This window comes from Corvus hawaiiensis, chromosome 2, assembly GCF_020740725.1.
Source record: "Corvus hawaiiensis isolate bCorHaw1 chromosome 2, bCorHaw1.pri.cur, whole genome shotgun sequence".
In the NCBI taxonomy this organism is placed as follows: domain Eukaryota; kingdom Metazoa; phylum Chordata; class Aves; order Passeriformes; family Corvidae; genus Corvus; species Corvus hawaiiensis.
Window position 1 is genome coordinate 1,282,573 of NC_063214.1, and position 18,369 is coordinate 1,300,941.

The window sequence follows — 18,369 nt, forward strand, 5'->3', positions numbered from 1 at the left end:
AGAAAGAGCACCCATGGCTTTTGCCAGAAGGAACGTTCCAGGCTATTTGCCAGGGCTGTGGGTGCTGGGAATGCCGAGGGGCTGGGTTCCAGCACTGCTGGCCAAAAATCACAGCGGGCATGGAAGCACAAGCAACACCCGGACAGCCCCGGTTTGGGGGAGAGTGTAAATGAATGAGTTACTTTCTGTCTTTTTCACGAGCCACTCCTTAGAAAGGGGGAGGAAAAACCTCCAAACAAACCAGTTTCTGGCACAGTTTCTCTTGGCATCCATCAAATTTGGTTGTAACAATTCCTGGGATTGTTGTAGCACAGCATTATTCACTCGCAGAGATTTCTGCAGAAACCCCCACCTATCAAAAGGAAAATAGGCAGGTATTAAAAAAAAAAAAAAAAACAAAAAACTGAAGGAAAGCAAACCCACATTCCATTGTGGCACCTTTGCTCCCAGTACAAACCAGTCAGATACAAATGCATTATTTTTTTTATTGGGACAAGCTGGTTGCTGACACTGGGAATTCCTTCCAATTCACCGAGTGATCAGTAGGAAGCATAGGAAGCACCCTCTGGAGGCTGGAACAGCCCATGGATGGCACCTTGTTCCTCACCTCAGGACATCTGTGCCAGCAGCTCTTCCAGCTGTGGTCGAGACTTCAGTCGGCTCTTGAAATCGGCTTCCGTGTGCTACAGAGGGAGGGAAAACCATCACAAGTGAGGATCACGCAAACCCTTTCCCAAAGAGAACCCCTCGAGAGTGGAAAAACTAAAGGCTTAAATGCCCACTGCACCCAGGGAGTGGAAAGCCCCAGTGGGAAGTCACTCAGTGCTGGAAAACCATTGGGCTTCCAACAGAAAACAAGCTGAATGCTCCTCCTGGAGCGAATTCCATCAAAGCAGGGCATAGCATTTGGGATTCCAGTCCCAGCCTTGCTATCAACTGCTCCATGATGTTCCTGGGGATTCCCAGAGAAGAGGTGGAGAAGCACTGCTGAAGTGAAATGTTTCCTTAAGGCTCACAGGGAATCTGTGGCAGCAAAGGAAAGGAACCTGCAACTGCCCTTTCCTACGGATCCATGGGAGGGGCTGGGAAGGCACTTCCTGTGGCACTAATTAGAGAAGGCTAAATGGGAAATGAAACACTTACTGAGAATTAGGAGCAATGGATTTTCATGGATCAGGGATTGCCTGGCTCTTGGGGATTCTTGGTATCCCCAAGTCTAGAGCAGACAGTAGGCTCGGGACCAGGTTTGTGCTCTCAAAGCAAATTCATGGCATGGATCATCTCTGCTTCCTAAAGGGAAAGGCACTGGGAAATGTAAATGTACCTGTTTCACTAACAGATGGACCCCCTCAGGCTGGTTACTCTGAATGATTTCCAGGAGTATGGGAGCAAACGTTGAACTCAAACCACGGATCTGAAAGCAGAAATGACAGAGCTGCAGGAGAACAATCCCGGGATAGTCTGGGTTGGAAGGGACCTTAAAGATCATCCAGTCCCACCCCCTGCCATGGGCAGGGACCCCTTCCACCATCCCAGGTTGCTCCAAGCCGCGTCCAGCCTGGCCTTGAACACCCCCAGGGATGGGGCAGCCACGGCTTCTCTGGGCACCCTGTGCCAGGGCCTGCCCACCCTCCCAGGGAACAATTCCTTCCCAGTATCCCATCTAACGCCGTGAGTTTCTCTGATGACTCATCCCTAAACATGACTTTTCTACCCCTCATATCAATTATTCTGCAGAAAATAGATCTTAAATCTTCTGCCTGAAAAACAGAGCCAGGAAACCCTCCTGGGCTTCTAGTTCAGGAGCAACACTCAGCAGAAAATGTAATTAGACTTTTTGCTTCCATTTATGCCCAAATGATGCCTTTCATCTGTTAAATGTTCGAGGGGTTTGGGGAGCCTGTGATGGGAAGTGCTGCAGGAGAGGCCCAGCGCTGTCAGCAAATCCCAGCTCCTACCTGGACAACCCTCTGGTGGGTGGTCAGGACTGCATCCAGCTGCATTTTGGATCCCCTCTCTTCCAGGAACAGCACCTCATTGGTTTTGGTGGGCATGGCATAGCTGCAAAAGCCAGAGGGCAGTGCTTAGGACAGGCAGGATATCTGCACTACTTTACAGGGATGAATCAACCTCCACAGCAGAGAATGGGAAAGGAGATTAACTTTTCATGGGAAATTAATTATGCAAAGGACGTATCTTGCAAATCAGACGCTGGTAGAGGCCGGCTGTTTTGCTGGAAGGAGATAAGGGGGAAGCTCTGCAGCACTGCTGCCAGCAAAAACCTGGATTAGCTCTGAACACCAGCCTGAGAACTTTTAACTTCTTCATAGTTCAAGGAAAGCAAGAGTTCTGACTTATTTTGTCTTTTGGGACAGAGCTAGAAACTGCTGCTGCAATGCACCACTCAAAATACATTGTTTACAGCTCAGATTTAATGGGAATGTGACTGGGAGTGGATCAGACTCTGCCCCATACTCAGAGACCTCAGCCTCCTCATCCCTATTCCCACAGCTACATCCCAGCTCCATCCTCCTGCCCACCTTTTCCCCTCAATTTCCAGTCTGAAGGGCAAATCCTTTCTTTCTCTATACACTGAACCACATCCAACCTCAGAGGGTACAAGTGAAAATACACATTTTAGAGAGTCACCACTGGTTTTATTCCCTCAGTGCTTTCCCCAGTGCCTGCAGCTCCCTGAGAGCACTTCAGGCACCAAGATGCTGTCTCACATTCCTCGGATTAAAACCAGTGGAGTGGCTGTTGGGATACGCCTGTTTTGGAGATCTAGGATGCTCCTGAAGCATCCTCTCCTCCTAAACTGAAGTAGCAGGAAGCTCACCCAGCACCTTCAGGGCTTTCCCAAGCTCATTCCAGTTTGGATAACCAGGGTGATGTGCAGAGCCTGGATCACAGACCAGGAAGGAAAACCAGCAGCAAATGTCAGCAACTCCCAGGCTCTGCACCCACAGGCTTAAAGCCTTTTCCTCAGAGGAAGGAAATGTAACAGCTATTTTTTCCATGGAATCTGCTCAAGTCAGTGCCTGAAAAACTCCATTTCAGCCTTCCTGTCATGAATACAGCATCCAAAATTGTACAGACACACAAAAAGAGACCACAGGGAAGGTGAGAGATTTGGATTTACATCCGAATGGGAATCTCTCAGGGAGACTGGAGTGTGCCCTGATCAGCAGGTGGTCATAATCCAGAGGCACAGATTTCCCCCTACCTCTCATTGACCTGGACTGAGAGCCGGTTGCAGAGTCTATGGACATACTGAGCAAAATGCTCCACCAGGCACAGATCATAGGAAGTCATCTGGATGTTGACATCTCCATACTGGTACTCAGTGCCAGCACTGATCTCTTTCATCTGCACCTTTTCCTTTCTCCTCTTTGGAACCTGTTTTCCAAAAGAAAATACAATAAAATAAAATAGAAAGTATCTGGTTTGAACCATGCTGGGAATAAAAGTTCGGCTCTTGGATGGCATCACACAGAAAACACACTCATGCTGTGATTAATTTCTTCCAGAGGAAGAAAGAAAGGAGTAAAACCAGTAGAAATAAACCTGCTGTTTATTTCAGTTCCTGCCTAAAAGGCAGCTGACTTGTTGTTGTTTCCTCCTTCCACACAAATGGATGTCTTTCCAAGTCTCAGGGAGTGTGAAGAGGTTACATGCAAATAAGACCTGCTCACAATATTCTGGAAGAGTTTAGGTGTTAAATTCAACATCAGGAAGAGGTTCCTCCCTTCCAAAGCTACTAACTTCCACAGGAATGTACTGGCCAAAATGAAGCATTTCTGCAGTGTGGTGAGTGGGTACTTCATGGAATCATCAAATAGTTTGGATTGGAAGGGACCTTAAATCTCATCCCATTCCAACCCCTGCCATGGGCAGGGACACCTCCCAGTATCCCAGGTTTCTCCAAACCCCATCCAGCCTGGCCTTCCATATGCTTCAGGACTACCTTGGGAAAGCAAACACAGAAGGAAGTCCTTCTGCCTACCTCCTTTGGGAGCAGGTATTTAAACTTCCCAATTCCATGTGTAGGTCGGGATCTGTAGGATCTGTGGCAACTCAGGAGTGCATCACCTTAAAGTGAAAGCAGAGCAAACATGTTTCCAGCTGCAAACAAACATCTGCAGGTGCTCTGAGAGCCCCAAACCCATACTGATGTTACAGAACACCATGGCTGGTGCCAGTTGCTTAGCCAAGAACAAGGCAAAAAAGAAGAAAATGTTAGAAAAAACCATATGAAAGTGGAAGAACACCTGCTCAGGTTATTTAACCAGTTCAAAATTGGCTAAAACCCCCCAAAGTTAAACACAAATGCTCCAATGTTTAATATTTATTTGACGGAAGTGAATTTTTGCCTCAAAACTGGACTCACAACAGACCTTACCTGCAGCACATAGACGGTTTTGTCTGGGTGTTGCTGCTCTGTAGGAAACAAGATAATGATTAAAAATCTGTAGGAAACAAGATAATGATTAACAACTCTGGTTTCCCTGACCTATGGGAAATATGTGGCCAATGTCCTTCTGCAAATGCTCTTGCTAAGGCACGGCCTGATCCCATAAGCACAAGGACTTCCCCTTCTTCCCATCCCACAGCCCTTTCAGCTCCCAGCTCAAAGTCTTACCTCCACTATTAGAAGATTTGGCAAAAAAAAAAAAAAAAAAAAGGCAAATTTTTGGTCGTGTATGTTTTCTCACCTGCTGAGGGCAAGCACCTGCCTGAGCAACACTCCCTTCTCCGAGCACAGCACCTGCAGTGGTTAAAATACAACAGCGTGGCAGATCCTCTGAGCAGTTTCACCAACACCTCCAGTTACTACAGCTCTAGGATAGGACCCGAGGGAACAGCTGGAGCTGCATCAACGGAGCTTTAGGTTGGATTTAGGAAAAGGTTCTTCCCCCCAGATGGGGCACTGCCCAGGCTCCTCAGGGAATGGGCACAGCCCCAAGGCTGCCAGAGCTCCAGGAGCGTTTGGACTATCCAACGCTCTCACGGACGTGGTTGGATAGCCTGTGAACACCCTCGTGCTTGTCCCACCTCCACACGGATGGAGGGAAACAGTTCATCCATCCGGCAAAAAGCTTTGCTGTCGCCAAACCAGGATGGGGGATAAATACCGATGTCCCAAATGTCCCAATGTAGAGGGACAGGGATCTGCCAAGGCCAGGAGACGAGGGTTCTAACAGAGTTGAGGTGACCTCTAGGTGTGTGAGGATGGGGAGCAGGGGTGTGTGGGTACCTCTGCCCGTGGTCCAGGAGCACCAAGACAGATCCAGGGCACGATCTCGAGGTCTGGATCCCTTCAGGATCACCCCCCCCACACACACACGCACACACACACGTCCTTCCGAAACCAAACCAGGGCCGGATCAGGGCCTCCAGCAGCAGGGCTGGGGCTGTCTCAGCTGTCTCAAGGACCAAAGCTATTCCTCCGTTCCTGTTCCTCCCCTTCCCTGTGTCCCCCCGTCCTTCCCCGTTCCCACTCCCCTTCCCGGTGGCTATCCCCGGTACCTTCGGAATCGCCGCCATCATCCGGCGCCGCGGTCCATCGCTCAAACCGTTCCCCCACAGTGCCTCGGTACGCCCCCAATCGGCTCCCTCCGTCCCGCGGCTCCCTCCCCGCGTTCCGCCCACCGATGCCTCCCGGAAGCTCTAACTCTCGGACAGCCCCCCGAGAACTCCCGTAGGCAACAACTTTGGGACAACCCGTGGTACCGGCGGGGCCCTGGTGTCCTAAAGGCGGCGGGGAGGGCGCGGGGGTGCGGGCAGTAATGGCGGACACCTCGTTCCTGCCTCCCACACGCAGCGGGCAGCGCCGCCACACGGAAACGGCTGCACAGTGCACCCTGCCTTGCGCCTATCACCGCGGGCCCCGCCAGTCACGGCCCGCCCTCCGCCCGTCCTCGCACACTGATTGGCCACAAGACACGTCCATCACGGCGCGGCGGCCATGTTGAGTGTGGCATAGCCACGTGGCAGTGCTGAGCTCGCCCCCGGGCCCCGCCCCAGCGGGGTGCAGTGGCCACCTTGAGTGTGGCGTCACGGCGGCCATTTACTTAGGCCTTTAGTATCACTTTAAAAAAAATTATTGACAATCACTAAATCCTAAGCGTAGGAAGGTTGGGCTGGCGGGGACCTCCTTCCTGATTTTTCAGTGGGAGAGGAGCTGGGCAGGGGGTCTGCCTGGGAAGAGATGGGCCTGTGGTCCTGTGCTCCCCAGGCCTGACAGTCTGGAATTGGCTCAGGAAAATCCATCCCGTGCCAAACTGCCTCAAAATGCCACACAAACCTTAATTTCCCACAGGCTCTTATCCCTCCTCCTAGCTCCCTTCTCTCCATTCTGGCTCCAGTTTCCCCCTTTTTCCATGGCAGATGCTCACTCTGGAGCCCACATCCCTGAGCCCCCTTCTCGGAGCCGTTCCCTGCCTGGCAGCTGGATTTTGTGTCAGGATTTCCTGCTCTGCTGACTGATGGCTGCTCCAATTGCTCTTGCTGCAGCTGTCAGAGCTCCTGATGGACTTTCTCCCTCCAGTTCATCCACGTGGCAAGTTCATTTCCTGCTCTGTGATCCAGTCCCGTCCTGCATTTCTGAGTGCCTGGAGCTCCAGACACACATGTGACACCCCTGATGTTCATCCCCTCTGCCCTGGGGCACGGAGGGGACAGAAGGAATGTGAAAGGACAAGGTTTGTGTCTCCACCTGCCCGACACATCGAGAGGGCAGAGGGGATCCACGGCACCTTTGCTCTCTGCTCCGCAATGCAAGGACACGTGTTCCCAGCTCCAAGCTGTGTTTTCCTGGTGCTCCCGAGATGGGACAGAACTGCCCACGTGGATGTTATCCTGCCCTTTGATCCCACCTGGCGAGCCCCAGGCAGGGCCAGCCTCGGAATGACACTTGACTAAGGAGCACTGCAGGAGTCTGAGCTGGGTTAAAGCCGGCACTCCCACTCCAGGAAACCTGGGCTTCTCCTCCCATGATCTTTGAAGCCCCAGAGGAAATTGAGGAGGGGCTGCTGTGACTGGAGGGGACTGGCTGGTGCTGTATTTGTAGGGGAAGCTGTGATGAGCACCAGGATTAGGAGCAGGTCCAGGATGACTCCTTATTTCATGCCCTTATTCCAGTGCTGTGTGCCCATGGAGTGGGACTGCACCCTTTAATTCTCTCTGCACCTCCTGGGGACTCACCTTTCTTCCACCCACAAAACGTGGCTGAGGAGGGAGTGTTGCCCCAGGCTGAGTTTGGGGTACAGCAGTAACAGATTGTAGGGATCCCCCTCCCAATGACTTGTTGTCCTCTGTGTCTCCATGAGAAACGAGTCCATCTCTCCACTGAGGAATGTCTCTGACATCTATCATAGACGGATACATTTTAAAGCCAAAAGGGACTGTTAAATCACGGAATTCAGTCTCCTGCACGTCGCAGTCAATAGGTTTCCAGTGACTTATGGCCTTATGGAAGCAGATCACTCCTCTCTCGGTGAAAGCATCTTTCTCACAAAGGCTCCTGCTCTTGATTTTCCCTGGATACAAAGATAGTGCTGCTCCTGGCAGCTTGTTCTGGTGGCTGAGCACGCTCTCTGTTAGGACACAGCCCTTAGTTCCAACGAGAATGTGCCTTTTTTTTGCCTTTTGCATCGTTTCACAGCCAGGAAACTGAATCCCTGTTGCAGCAGCACAACTTCCAAACCTTTTTTTGTGATATTTAAATGGAGAAGCTGAGGTGACTCGATGACTTCCTTTTTCTTTATCACACAAAAAAAACCTCCAGGAAGCTTTTCCTCCTTTTTAAGGCTTCCCTGGCCTTGCCTCCACTTCTTTTCAGACTCATCCCATGATGAAAACAATCAAAAAGTGTTCAAATAGACTTTAGAAGAAAACCTCGTTCGCCTATTTCCTCCTCTGCCTTGTTTTCCCTGGGACCCGTGGGAAAGATCCTGGAATGCACCCTGACACAGGAACAAGGACAATATATGTATTTAATATTTGAAATAATGTCAGACCAGTCTCTGCCAGTCTGGGTTCCCTTTTTCCGTGGTGCAGGAGAGCAGCCACACAACCGGTGTGGAAGTGCTCCCAGATGCTGGGTGCAGAGCTGCATGGGAGATTCTGCTCATATCTACTAAAACTTGTTTAAATTTAATCACTTGATTAAAGACACATTTTCTTTTTTTAGTTCACTGGCACTTCAAGGCCTGGGTAAAAAAAACCCAACAAAACTACCCATGGAGAAGCAGTTAATCACATCGAGGGAGTATAAATGAAACTATCAAAAATAGAAAGGCTTTCAAAATGGGGGACTAAACATGCAGAAGATGCCATTTCCCTGACTATCAGAGCAGAGATGCTCTGGAACAATCTCCCAGCCAAGGTTTAAACAGGAGGGGCCAGGATGCACCTGGAAACTTCCTAAACCACTGAACTTTGAGGGCAGAATAGGGGAAAATGGGCAAAAAATAGTGGAAGGGAAAGCTGGCCCCTCCAGCGAAAGGTGGAGGGCCCTCAGCCACTCTTAAAGGATGGCAGGGAGGATCATTGACCTCCCTGGGAAACATCACCCTTCTGTGAGGGATCTGCTCCCCAGGGATGCTCCTCTGAAAGGAATATCTCTATAAGTTTAGGATTAAGCCTTTGGTTTTAAGGACTGGGCATATCTTTCAGACCTTACACTGATGTTGAGGATGTGAGGGTGGGGAAGCCCTGGCACAGGCTGCCCAGAGACGCTGTGGCTGTCCCGGGATCTCTGGATCCCTGGAAGTGTCCAATGCCAGGCTGGATGGGGCTTGGAGCAGCCTGTTCTGGTGCAAGGTGTCCCTGCCCATGGCAGGGGGTGGAACGGGATGATTCTCCACGTCCCTCCCAACCCAAACCATTCCCGGTCCGTAGGAGAGGGAAGCGCTCACAGCGCGTGCGCAGGGCGGGCGGAGCGCCGGCTCCGGGAGAGCGGGGGGGGCGAAGCGGCGGCACCGACACCGGCAGCTCACCGGGACCCGCAGCCTTCGCCGGGGAGGAGGAGGAGGACGAGGGGAAGCAGGAGGAGGCGGAGGCGGAAAGCAGCGGGAGCGGTCGCGGGTGCCGCCGCGGGGAGCGGAGCGAGCGCGGGGCGGCGGCGGCGGCGGCTCCTCCATCATGTCGTCGGGCGGGGACTTCGGGAACCCGCTGCGGAAATTCAAGCTGGTGTTCCTGGGCGAGCAGAGCGGTGAGTCACCGCCCGGCTCGGGCCGGCAGCGGGGCGGGACGCCCACCCCGACACTCGCCCGCCCTCGGGGGGGCACGAAGGGACCCCCTCCTCATCCTCTCCGACAGCCTTGGGAGGGTCCCTGACACCCACCCACCCTCTTGGGGTCTGATGGGATCCCCCTCCTCATTTTCCCCGACACCCACCCACCCACGCACCCGCCGTCATGGAGGTCTGAGAGGATCCCCTTCCTCACCCTTCCCGACACCCACCTTCCCCTGTGAGAGTCCCTCCTCATTCTCCTCGACACCCACCCAGCCTCATGGGGGTCCGCGGGGTTCAGCTCTGGTTAACCCCCCCACCCACTAAAGCCCATCTCCAGAAACAGTTGCTGATTCATTCGATCCCAGCTCCTCTGGTTTTTGGGGGAGCAGGAGTCTCAATCCGCAGTGTTTTCTGTGTACATACAGCGTTTTTCCATAATGGAGTTATGTCTTGGCAGAGCGACGCTCTGAATATTTAATTCAGTCAGTGAGGTTTTCTTCCCTGTCTTTGGAATGAAAAAAACCCCCAACCTATGTCTCCTCCTTCCTCAGCCGAAGGCCTCTATCTCCAATACTGCATTCCAAATCTTTCCCTTGGAAGAGTTTTCTGAAAAAAAAAAAAAAAAAAAAAAGCAAGCTCCTTTATGAGATGCTTTGTGTAATCCTGGGTAGATGCTGAGCAATCTTTGACGTAATGAATAGGTACAAAATATTTTCTGTCACAGGGCGGGGTATTTGCTCCCTCAGCCACCTTTGGTCCCTATGGTAGGAGATGATGAAACACTAGTTGGTTTTTGTTGGTTTGGTGGGTTTTTTTGGGCCAAATTACTTGTATGTTGGTGTTTCCTCACTCAGATGTGGATGAGCTTGGTGATAAGGCTGCTGTTGAAATTATTTACCTGTACGTTGTCAATTTCCTTTAGTCTGTTCCTTGAATCGTTCTCTTTTTATTTTGTGTTTTTGGGGTTGAAACAGCTCTTCTCATATCAGGGATTCGGGGAGCACAAGTTCAACTTGATTATTTATTATTTTTTGGGTAAGTCACCTGATCTGCTTGGTAAGGTGCTATTTGGCCAGCCATTTTATGAGGATTTTGGATGAGAGTCATGTGTAGAAAATGCTGGGGGGTTTTTTTGGGTTTTTGTTTGGTTGATTTTTCCCCAGGTATTTGATAACAGGAATCTTAAATATTAGCAATGCATTTGCAAAATCCTTGGTTTGTTTGCCTGTATTTCTGAGCTTCAATACTGTGAAGCTTTTCAAATACCTCCATGGAAGGTTGTGGCACCTGCTGCAGATCTTAAATCTCAGCAGCTCTTCGTTTACACGTGGATTTCTTGTCTCTTCTAGCTGACATAATGTCAGATATCTGCTTCCTCTAGCAATTTTTTTTCCTTCTCAGCTAATCATCTGTTTTTATACTGGAAGGTTTTGAATAATTCCCAGTCATAGCATCAAACCTAGGGAGGGGAGAAGGGATTCTGTGGGTACAGCACAGCGAAATCCTCCTGACGGAATATTCCCAGCCGTGCTACTGCTGCCTCAGCTGGGGCTTAGTGCTGGGTGGGAGCTGATTTGAATCCAGGGCCGGGCTAGCAGCTGCAGGGTGGGCTCCAGCTCTGCCTTTGTCTGGGATGCTGGGCGATGACTCCGTGCCGGCTCCGTGTCCGCGCATCCCGCGGGTGCTGCAGCGTGGGCATGCTCCGACACGGCGCTCCGTGAGTCTGCCTCTGATGGAGACACGTCCCTTCCTGGATTGAAGCTCTTCAGATGTCTCTGTCATGATGTCATTCCCTCTAATTTTTTATTTTTTTACTGCCCGAAGGATGCAGAGCTCTTGTTCTGAGTGGCTCCTGGAAGAATAAACACCCTCATAATATTTGGAGAAAACTGCAGAAGAATCTGGTGTTGTAAAAAGGGAGCTGGAGTGGGCTCTGCTCACACCTTGTTGTTCTTTGTCTGGAAGGTTAAGGGAGCTGCAGAAATAAAAGTTTTTAGGGTAGCAGCTTTCATAACCCAGGAGATCTTTGTACAACTGTTGCGCTGGATTGCTGCATTCGCTTCCTGTTTAGCTGAAAGGTTCTCTGCCCTGTTGGAAAGCCATAATTAAAGATACCCTCTTGCTGCTGGTGGGGAGGCTGAGTGCTCTGGATTCATTTACATCCAGGGACTTCAGGATGACAAATGAAATGGTACAAAGGGCTGCGATGGCCATTAGCTGCCTCAGCATCCAGAGCTGGCTGCTGGCAGACCTGCGCTGACTGTACACAGCCTCGCCTATAAACGTGTGTCTTGTGGCTGAGGAAATCTAAACTGCAGTTCCTTACTGGGCAGGCTTTGCATCCCTTCCATGGGAGGTCTGGAAGCATCCCCGGGTGTTTTATTTCCATCTGAAAGTGGGACTGCACAGTGGATGCAGTGTGTGCTTTTCTCCGCTCTCCTCAGCCATATTGTGGGAGTTCAGTGCCGTATCCCTCAGCATTCTCATGGACTGCAGTGGCTCTGCCTCGTGCTGTTCATCACTAGCTGCAGATGTGCTTTCCCCTGCTAAGGTGCTGATTTTCCTCGCTCCTCGATCCCCAAAATCTCCTTGTCTCTGGGGTTTGTGTCCCCCACGCCCCTCCCAGGCCCAGCCTGGGGACTTGCTGCATGTGCTATGGGTGCATCACGAGCCTGCAACATCATCCGTGCCCAGCCAGAAGAATCTTCTCCTCTCTTTCCATCTCTATTTTTTTAAACTTGTGCAGGGATACAGCACTGGCTGGCTAGCAAGAAGGCAGCTTCACCAGCACTCTCCTTAATTGAATTACTTTTCTCAATGATTGAAGATTATACAGAGTTTAGCAGTTTTAAAAATGCTAATCTTTGCTAAAAGGCAGGGAGAGCTCTGTGCTGACGGATTAGATAGAGCTATTGTGTGTGGGGAAGTATGTTTCTTACTGCCTTTGATCTGCTTTTATCAGGTGATTTTCATCAGTCCTAATACCTCAAGTTTAAGGAATTCTGATTTCTGGGTCACATCAGGGAGTGGACACATCACCTACGTTGGGGTAGCTTGCAGTAAATATTATTCACATTCAAACATTAATAACCATTTTAGTTCTGCTTTGCATAGGAGCACCTCTACTTCTTAATAAATGGATTTTTTTTTTGATTGAGTGGGCAGAACTGGATGCTGGGGCATCTCAACAGAAATATTTGTTCCTCATGTGAGTTTCTATTGCAGGTTTCATTGGCGAGCAGGTCTGAAGGGCACCGACATGTACAGAAAGCAAAAGAACTCCCTGTTGTCTTTCTGCTGGCACTTCTGCATAAGATCTTGAAGGAAATTAGAGCCACTTGTGTTTTGTTTTTTTTTTTTTATCAGGAGCTGAGATTTTTAATATTGAAAACCCACTGATAAGTGCAGTGTAATAACTTTTGAAATATAACTGTTTGGAAAGCACTAATGAGCTGTTCTGTTGCATAATGATGTTGGTACAGGCACTGCTGAGCAGTGTGATGTGTCTCATTAGATAACTGGGGAGCTGCAGGTGCTTGGTGTGTAACGTGAGGCTGGTGTAACGCTGCTCACAGTAGGCACGCACTCTCATCCCTGTGCTACCTAAAACTCCCTTCTTTCGAAGGAATTCTCAGCTTGACAAACTCCAGAGAGCTATTACCTTGTTGCACTGGTGGTTTAAAAGCGTATCCCCTTCCCTCCTGTTAATTTCTTAATGTTGTGGTTTTCCTGTGGCTGGGCCTCCAGATATTTGGGGTTCTGTTTGGACTGTATGAATTTTCCATGAGTTCTGAAATTTGGGCTTCACATCTGGAGGTGGAATATCAGCAAGGCATCCCAACAAAGGGGAAATGAGGGAGGAACACCAGGAAGCCTACATGGATGAACAAGGAACTCCTGGACAACCTCAAACCCAAAATGGAAGCCTGTACAGGGTGGAAGTGGGGACAGGTAGCCTGGGAGGAATGCACAGAAATTGTCTGAGCAGCCAGAGATGAGGTTAGGAAAGCTAAAGCCCTGATAGAATTAAATCTGGCCAGTCATCAAGGGCAACAAGACAGGCTTTTGCAGCGATACAGGAAGACCAGGAAAAGTGTGGGGTCTCTCCAGAAGGAAACGGGAGACCTGGTTACCCAGGATATGGAGAAGACTGAGGTACTCAGTGACTTGCTTTGCCTCAGTCTTCACCTGGGTTCTTCAGGGGTCAGTGATGGGATCAGCACTGTCGAACATCTTCGTTGGTGACAGGTCCCTTCCCACCCAAACCATTCTGGGGTTCTTTCACAGTGCGATGTGCTTGGTGTCTGATCCTTCCTTGCTGTCTTGAACTCCACCATTTCTCTTCTTTCTCTTCTCCATCTCTGAAAAATCCCTTCCTCCAGCAACGTGTGGAAGAAGCACAGAGAAAAAGACATCAGTGTTTTGCGGTGCCTGTTCTCACGGTGCCTTTTGATCCCTGTCTATTTGTGGAAGCCTCTGAAGGAGCTGTGCCTATTCTTGAAAGGAGGAATAGCTGTGCCTTTCTGCTCTCTGCTGTGCTTTTCTCTCTGCATCTCAGAAATAATTTGTGATTTGGAAGGAAATGGTCATCTTTTCCCTCGATGTGACATAATGGATTTTCTATCTGCAGCTCTCGGGGTGGTGGTGGTACCTGGCACTGGATCCAGGTTCTGCAGAGCAGATGTCTGAAGGCTTTTGCTGAAAATGTAAGTGGGACTAATGGAGAAACAAAGGCAGGGAAACTCATCTGAGGCCACCTTAGCAGGCGATGTGGCATTTGGGAATTATGAGAGCCAATAGCCATTTTTTTCAGCTTCAGTGATGGTTAAAAATCTGTCGTCTGTAATCAGCCTGTGAGGAAATAGCTGCTTTTTAGTTACCTGCTAATTTAGTCCAGATGTTTAAAGGCATTTTGTTGTTTTCATGCATATACAAGTACCTGTTGTGTACACTAATGATTGTAAAACCCCAAACCACCCAACCAAAACAAGCCAGCTTTGAAACGTGCTTTGAAACGTGGCTCAGAAAAAACCACACTTTGCTGTCTCGACATGAATACCATCAGATTTTTCAAGTCAACCTCCAGAATTTACCTGTGAGGCCTGTAGCCTGTAAAAACAGTAACCTTGTGATGTATGAATGTTTCTGAACAGGTATGGAAATGCTGATGCATGTCTCCTAGTATGGAGCAAGGAAAAGACCTCCGAGATCATTGAGTCCAGCCCTTGGCTGATCAAGGACTTGATGATCTCAGAGGTCTTTTCCAATCTAGATGCTTCTGAGCTTCTGTAAAAGCACTACTTTGAAAATTACAGATGCCATCAAAATGATGACGGGTTTGACACGTTAATATAAATTATTTATGGAAGTAGTTTAAATGAAAAACGCGTGTCTTGGCAAACAAACAGCAGCCAAAATGTGGACTTGCAGTGAAAGTCAAATTTTTCAGGTCTCTTTGCTTGATTTATTTGCTGAGCTCACACGAAGTTGAAAAGCTAAATGAATTCTTTGTTTTCCCCTCAGCATAAACCCAACTCTTCTGGCTCTAGTATAATGAAAGGCCCAGGGACAGTGAACAATTCCATCAATTATTTTATATCAGATATTTTCCTTTTATGTTCAAACCATGTCCTGGAATATTTGAGTGATATTAACTGGAAAAAATGACTTTTTTGTGTGTTTCAGTACTATTTAGCTCTTATCCAAATGAAGCCTAGTGCATGACAATAATAAAAAAAAAGATAATCTGGGAAGCAAATATCGTGTGAAACTAAATGTAAATAAATTCGGTGTGAGCTCTGAGTTGTCAAGCCCCTTGCCTGCCTCTGGCTGCCTCCTGTTGGGTCTGGCAAAAAGGAGTTCAGCCTTCCAGTTGGGAAGGAAGTCCTTATTCAGCTGTCCAGCACAACAGTGCATTTAATTAATTTGACTTCTTAGAGTGAGGGTGTAACTTCCCTTTCCTTGTTCGCAGTTCGCACGTCCTTTCTGCTGGACCGCTGTAAACCGGGATGGGTCTGTGCTGCCAGGGTGCCAGGGTGTGCTTTTCCCAGTCCCTTGGACTGCGGCATCCCAGTGTGATCCTCACTGGTTTAGTCACAGCATGCACACAGGAAGCTGAGGAACACATCCTGGGGTGTCTTGGAGTTTGACTTTTGAAGTATTTTTACGAAGGCAAACACAAAATCCTTGAGGTTCTTGATAGTGATTAGAACCAGTTTAAGAGGGGATGTTCTCCAAAGGCCCTCTCCTTCTCCTAGGGCATTTTTGTCCCCGCTGGCACTTCTTCCTTTAGTCCTATCACAGAGACCAGGGCTGGAAATGCCACTCTTTGCTGCTTTGGAGTCTAACTGGGAGCTCCAGGAGCAAATCCTGCTTGACCTGAGCTTCTTCCATGCCTGCAGATGCCTGGCTGAGCACAAGGCACGTGCTGATGTCACCCGTGTCAGCTGCTTCCATTTTAATGAGCAGGGATTTTGGGGCTCACTTGGAAGAGTCTCCATGCCTTGAGTAGCTGCCAGTATCCCCTGGAGATGCCACCCAGCTATTCCAAGATTCGCAGGCTCGTAGTGTTCTCTCATCCAGACACGTGTAGGTGTTACCAACACACAGAATTAAGGCTTTGCTTTAACTCTAAAGCATTTTTTCCCAGAATTGAAAGGGTTGGGAAGGAATACTGGAGCAATACTGATGAGCAGTATTTGGTCTTCAGACGTGGCCAGAACCAGGTGGGGCAGCTAAACTTGCCAATGAGAAAATGTCCTAACTTTCAGTTGGTCTTTTCTCTGTTTTGAATTGTGACCCTTTGAACCTCTATATATTAACATTTGCACCATATAGACGAGTGCCATTTATCCTGCTAAGTGACTTTTCTTTAATGGTTTGCTTCTTCAGGAGCAATCAGCAATTGCTGCAGAAAAAACCAACCCACTCCAGCATTGCTCTAATTAATGCAGGGGCCAGTTTATTCCATTCCACTAAATGCTTCCTGCTGTGCTTCCTGTCCATGCCCCTGTCTAGGTTTGAGTTACAGCAAGTTAATTTTCATAATGTTCTTGATATGTGCAACACAAAGCGAAGGGGGATTAAAGCTGGAATAGATGTGTAGCTAAAAGGAGAGGGGTCCTTGGAGGGTGCAGCATCCATGGCAAAGCTCCAAGCAGTGACTGATGCAGGATTGACAAGATGCCTGTCAGTGTGGTCTTTGCCAAGGGGTGTAGGTAGCTGCTGCTGGAATTGGGAAGAGAGAATTCCTGCTAACACGTTGGGGCTTTGGCCCTGCAGAGGCTCTGGAGCTGCACAGGAGTGGGCAAGCATCATTGGATTAATGAGAGTGCAGAAGTGTCTCTCTGCAGCTTCCTTTTTTTTTTTAATGGAGATGTTGCCTTTTCTGGGAGTAGAAAACACTCATTCCTGTCCTCCTCTGCTGGTACAGAATTGGCTGTGAGAACCCTTGGTGTCAGTGACAGGAAGATTTTTTTGAATGGCCTGATGGAAGGAAGGCTTAGCAGAGAAATCTGAACTGGCTGGGCATTGGAATCATCCAGTGGATGTGTGAGGTGGTGGAGGAGATGGAGAACATTGTCTCTCAAAGGAAGTTCTGACTCCTTTTTGACCTTCCTTGGCAGCACTAGGCAGGTCTTCATGCTAGAGGTTTGCTGCCTTCTTTGTCTTGTCTATAGTACCTGTTTATTTTTTTCCCTTTCCGCTTCCCTGTGCTTGCTTCTGGAGAAGTTTTTGGGCATTTTGTCTTTGGCTCACTCCAAGTGGCCGAAAAGTCACTTGTGTCCACATAAAAACCAGGATGACATTACTCGAGCTGAGCTGTGCTGCTGGTTTGGATAATGCTGGAGGTGAATCCTTCAGCAGAGCAGCTGGACACAGCTGGAGGAGGGGCTGATGGCTGAAGACAGTTGGAGTATCATGACAAGGAAATCCCAACCTTTTTTTTTCCTTTTTTTTCCTGACCTTGGAGTGCTTTACAAAGAAGTTTTCACAGGGTTGGTCTGTTCCACTCCCTCACTTCCAGACTCACTCACTGGTTCTTGTAATTTCTTCTCAGCTTTTCCAGCTGCCTCTTAATATTAAATGTTTATATATTCACATCATAGTTAGGTTCCTATTCTTTCTGTTCTTCCAGCTTCCCATTTTTCTTCCCTAGCTGAGTTACGTTTTTTCACTGGACAGTCATCAGAGTGGCTTTTATCCACCGCTGTACCACCACTGTCATGACCGTAATTCTTTCACTTTTTTTTTGTTTTTAGTTGGTCTTAAACCACAGTGTGACTTGGAGAAGAGGATGGCTTTTTGTTTCCCTGACACTGCATAAACAGTAGGCAGATCAAACACTCGTGTCCCATAAAATTGACCTCTTTATTTGGATGCTGTAGTGCAACAGCAGACTTGAAAAAGCTTTTCCCAGTGAAAAAAGCTTTTCCAATCTTGACTCATCAGCTGGTTTGGTGTTAAAATATTTCCCCCCTCTCTGCTGAAATGTAAAGGGCTCATAGATTGCCTGTGTTTCTAGGCTTGGTGGACCCTGTACTGTCACAGTGAGTAATTTACAGTTAAAAATAAATTCCTTGGCCTTAGGAATTTTACATTTTCACTTGAAAATGCAAGAGAGATTTTAGGAAACTCAAAAGGAGCCTTGTGTGAATTACTACACATTCCCTCCAGTAAATCCTGCCATCTAGAGAAAAATTTCCCTGGGGAATTGTGTGGCTGATGTTTTGTCTGTGCAAGCCTTGCACAGCTGAGAGCAAGGCAGAGATGTGAGATCTGCCTTTGCCTGCCTGGTTCCAGATCCCAGGAAGAGCAAAGGCTTTTTAGCTTTACCTTTTGGAAAGTGGAGGAGGGGAAGCAGTGTCCTCTACATGAGATGTTTTTAAGATGTCTCAAAACAGCTCTGTGCTTTCCCCTGGATTTGGTGCTTCTCAGCTACTTGCCTAAAAACTTGAGTCCAGAGCCAACCCTGTGGTGCACTTAAGGCTGGTTTTTAGGTAGGGCAGCCTGAAGACCCCAAAATATTTTCTGTGTGCATTTATACAATGAATTGCTCAAGTTAGAAACAAGTCTTCGAGAGTAAATATTACAATTAAATAGGAACTTAACTAGTATGTGTCCTTAAT

General features: G+C 48.6%; 2 protein-coding genes across 4 annotated transcripts in view; one reads left to right on the forward strand and one right to left on the reverse strand.

Moving 5' to 3' along the window:
• Positions 1–244: 244 nt before the first annotated feature.
• Positions 245–5,826, reverse strand: MRPL48 (mitochondrial ribosomal protein L48). Of its 2 annotated transcripts, XM_048294333.1 has the most exons (9): positions 5,530–5,826; positions 4,716–4,768; positions 4,403–4,440; positions 4,007–4,092; positions 3,227–3,399; positions 1,959–2,061; positions 1,325–1,414; positions 608–683; positions 245–352 (listed from the first exon to the last, which is right to left on the reverse strand). In XM_048294333.1, exons 1-8 carry the CDS (start codon positions 5,548–5,550, stop codon positions 609–611), a joined length of 639 nt encoding a protein of 212 aa, XP_048150290.1. In that variant the 5' UTR covers positions 5,551–5,826; the 3' UTR covers positions 245–352; position 608. The 2 variants fall into 2 exon arrangements, with proteins under 2 accessions (XP_048150290.1, XP_048150289.1); XM_048294332.1 differs by lacking the exon at positions 245–352 and having other exon boundaries at positions 468–683.
• Positions 5,827–8,953: 3,127 nt separating this feature from the next.
• The window catches only part of RAB6A (RAB6A, member RAS oncogene family), a 42,793-nt gene continuing 33,377 nt past the window's right edge, over positions 8,954–18,369 (forward strand). Inside the window, exon 1 of one of the 2 annotated variants that reach the window (XM_048295823.1) lies at positions 8,954–9,217. In XM_048295823.1, coding sequence (XP_048151780.1) covers positions 9,148–9,217 — 70 coding nt within the window. In that variant the 5' untranslated portion in view covers positions 8,954–9,147. The remainder of the gene's footprint in view (positions 9,218–18,369) is intronic. The other variant, XM_048295822.1, reaches the window with a different exon arrangement.